General features: G+C 69.2%; 1 protein-coding gene across 1 annotated transcript; it reads right to left on the bottom strand.

The window, feature by feature from the left end:
- Positions 1 to 579: 579 nt before the first annotated feature.
- MTERF4 (mitochondrial transcription termination factor 4) lies at positions 580 to 2,206 on the bottom strand. The gene is made up of 3 exons (XM_004695545.2): positions 2,145 to 2,206; positions 1,645 to 1,829; positions 580 to 1,045 (listed from the first exon to the last, which is right to left on the bottom strand). Exons 2-3 carry the CDS (start codon positions 1,783 to 1,785, stop codon positions 641 to 643), a joined length of 546 nt encoding a protein of 181 aa, XP_004695602.1. The 5' UTR covers positions 1,786 to 1,829; positions 2,145 to 2,206; the 3' UTR covers positions 580 to 640.
- Between the last annotated feature and the right edge of the window lie 6 nt (positions 2,207 to 2,212).

Here is a 2,212-nt window from a genome sequence, read left to right as displayed (position 1 = left end):
CCGCTTGGCACCAATCAGCTCACAGCTCGCACCCGATTGGCCCAGCCCGTGACCGCCCCCAGCAGAAGGGGCGGCTGCTGGGCGGCAGGAGCCACCGCCTGGCGCAGGGTGGTCACGGCTCGGGCCACTCCTGCCGCTGGGCGGTTCAGGAATGTTGAAGGCCAGTAGCTGCGCGGTCTCAGGACCCAAGGAGCTGTCTCCTTCAGTGCCTCTGCCGGTGGCCAGTAAGTGGCTACAGACCTTCGTCCTGGACCCCTGAGGCCCAAACAGGGGTGTCCCGCAGAGCAGGTCCCAGGTGCCCAGGAAGAGGCCAGGGTGGTCCAGGCTGCCCATGGCAGACTGACGAAGGGCCTGCTCAGCCCTGGCCCTCCAGTCCAGCACCTACCGCTACATACTCACCCAGAGGCCTCGGGCCTGGAAGCGGCCACGTGACCTGCCCAGGGCAGTCAGGGCCAACCTTGAAGACGTGGGCAGCACAATGTGCCGCGCACAGACCCTCCCGCCCTCCGGCAGAGGAAACGCAGCTCCAGCCTGGGCCGCAACCCCACACCAGGACAGACCAGAGGGGCATCTCAGTGTGTCGCGCCCCAATTTAATGGCTCAGGTTAGGTTCCTGGGCAGAACCCCCCACCAGCCCTCGTCAGCGCCCCTTGGCGCCCTCCCCGCCCTCCAGGGGATCACGTCCCTCTGGGTCTGAGTCCGCATCCGAGTCCGCGTCCTCATCCTCGTCGGGGTCTGCATCCCTGTCCTCTGGCAGGCGGCCCTCAGACGCCTCGTCCTCCTCCCGAGCAAAGAGCTTCTTGAAAACCTCAAACTCCTCGGCAGGGGCACAGGCCGTCCTGGCCAGAAACTCGGCCTCGGACACCCGGAGGATGTCCCTGAGCGGGGGGTTGGGGATCTGTGTCTGCCCCTTCTTGTCCGGGGTCTGGTACCGCCCCAGGCGCTCCAGGAACACGTGCCTCTGCCTGATCTTGGCCATGGAGAACTGCAGGAAGCCCGTCCTCACCACGTCCGCGTGCGTCAGCCCCATCCTGAAGTGGCCGTACTGCAGACAGAGCCAGAGCCGCCGCCGCCACGGCCGGACCCGAGCGGCACACAGCAGGGCTCAGGCGGCAGGGCCAGCCCACCCTCCCTCCCACGGCAGCGAGACACGGAAATGCAGGGACGGTGACGGCCACAGCGAGCACCGCCGTGCAGAGCCAGGCTCTGGCGACCAGCCGGCGCCGCTCACTGACAGCGAGAGCCACAGAGACGCGCCCGCTGCAGGCGGGGAGGGGCTCCGGCCCCCACACCCGGACGCCCCGCGCCACGCAGCACACACCCTGCCAGACCCCACGGGCCAGGAGAGGAGGCCGGGAAGGGCCGGCCAGCCCGCACACCCACCTGGTGGCCACGCCGGCCACCCGCGACACCCTGGCGGAGGCCCCTCATGGTGGGGATGCGCGGGGTGGGGCACGAGGCCAAGGCCGCTCCTGCCGCCCACCCCCCCGGGTCTCACTGTGTCTCCCCCGTGTCCCCAAGTGCCCGAGCACGTCTCATCCCCTTTCTGTGGCCCACCTGGCGGCTATCGCCTGCCCTGGGGTTCCCAGGCCTGGCCCGCTGGCCGCCCTCCGCCCTGCCCCGCAGCTGCACCCAACACCTCACCTGGAACTTGTACTCCAGCTCCGCAGGGTCCGCCCGGAGCACGTGCGGGCACCTGTGCAGCACCTCCATCACCTGCTGCGCGCTGAAGAGACACTTGTCCCTGAGGACCCCCAGGACTGCGTCCAGGTCCCGCTGGGGCATGGTGAGGACTTCGGGGCAGCAGAAGAGCACTCTCTTCAGTTTCCCTGCAGAACACAAGCTCCGTGGGCTCACAGCCCAACGGACTGCCCCCCCCCCTGCCGTGGTCGGCCTCCCCACCTCCCTCCAGCACTCAGGCCCTCCCACCCCCTCCTGAGCCAAATGGGGCTCTGGGGATTCCTTCCACCTGTGGCGACCCGCCTCCTGCTTCTCCCAGAGCGCTCCAACTCCGTCCGTCAGTGCTGCCAGGCCCGGGTCACCCCCAAGCCAGACCATAGCTTTCCCTTCAGGGCTTCACCCAGGGACCCCCTCACCCAGTCCGGGCCCAGCACTGAGCCCCTGGGCGTGCCCCCTTCCAGCACCTTCTCCCAGCCCGAGCTTCCGCAGGTGGCTGGCGCGCTTCCTCAGCTGCAGGACGGGCAGCCCCAGC

This window comes from Condylura cristata, unplaced genomic scaffold (assembly GCF_000260355.1).
Source record: "Condylura cristata isolate star-nosed mole 26May11 unplaced genomic scaffold, ConCri1.0 scaffold00069, whole genome shotgun sequence".
Taxonomy (NCBI): domain Eukaryota; kingdom Metazoa; phylum Chordata; class Mammalia; order Eulipotyphla; family Talpidae; genus Condylura; species Condylura cristata.
The sequence above is the reverse complement of the archived record's forward strand: the minus strand, read 5'-3'. Positions and strand labels throughout refer to the sequence as shown.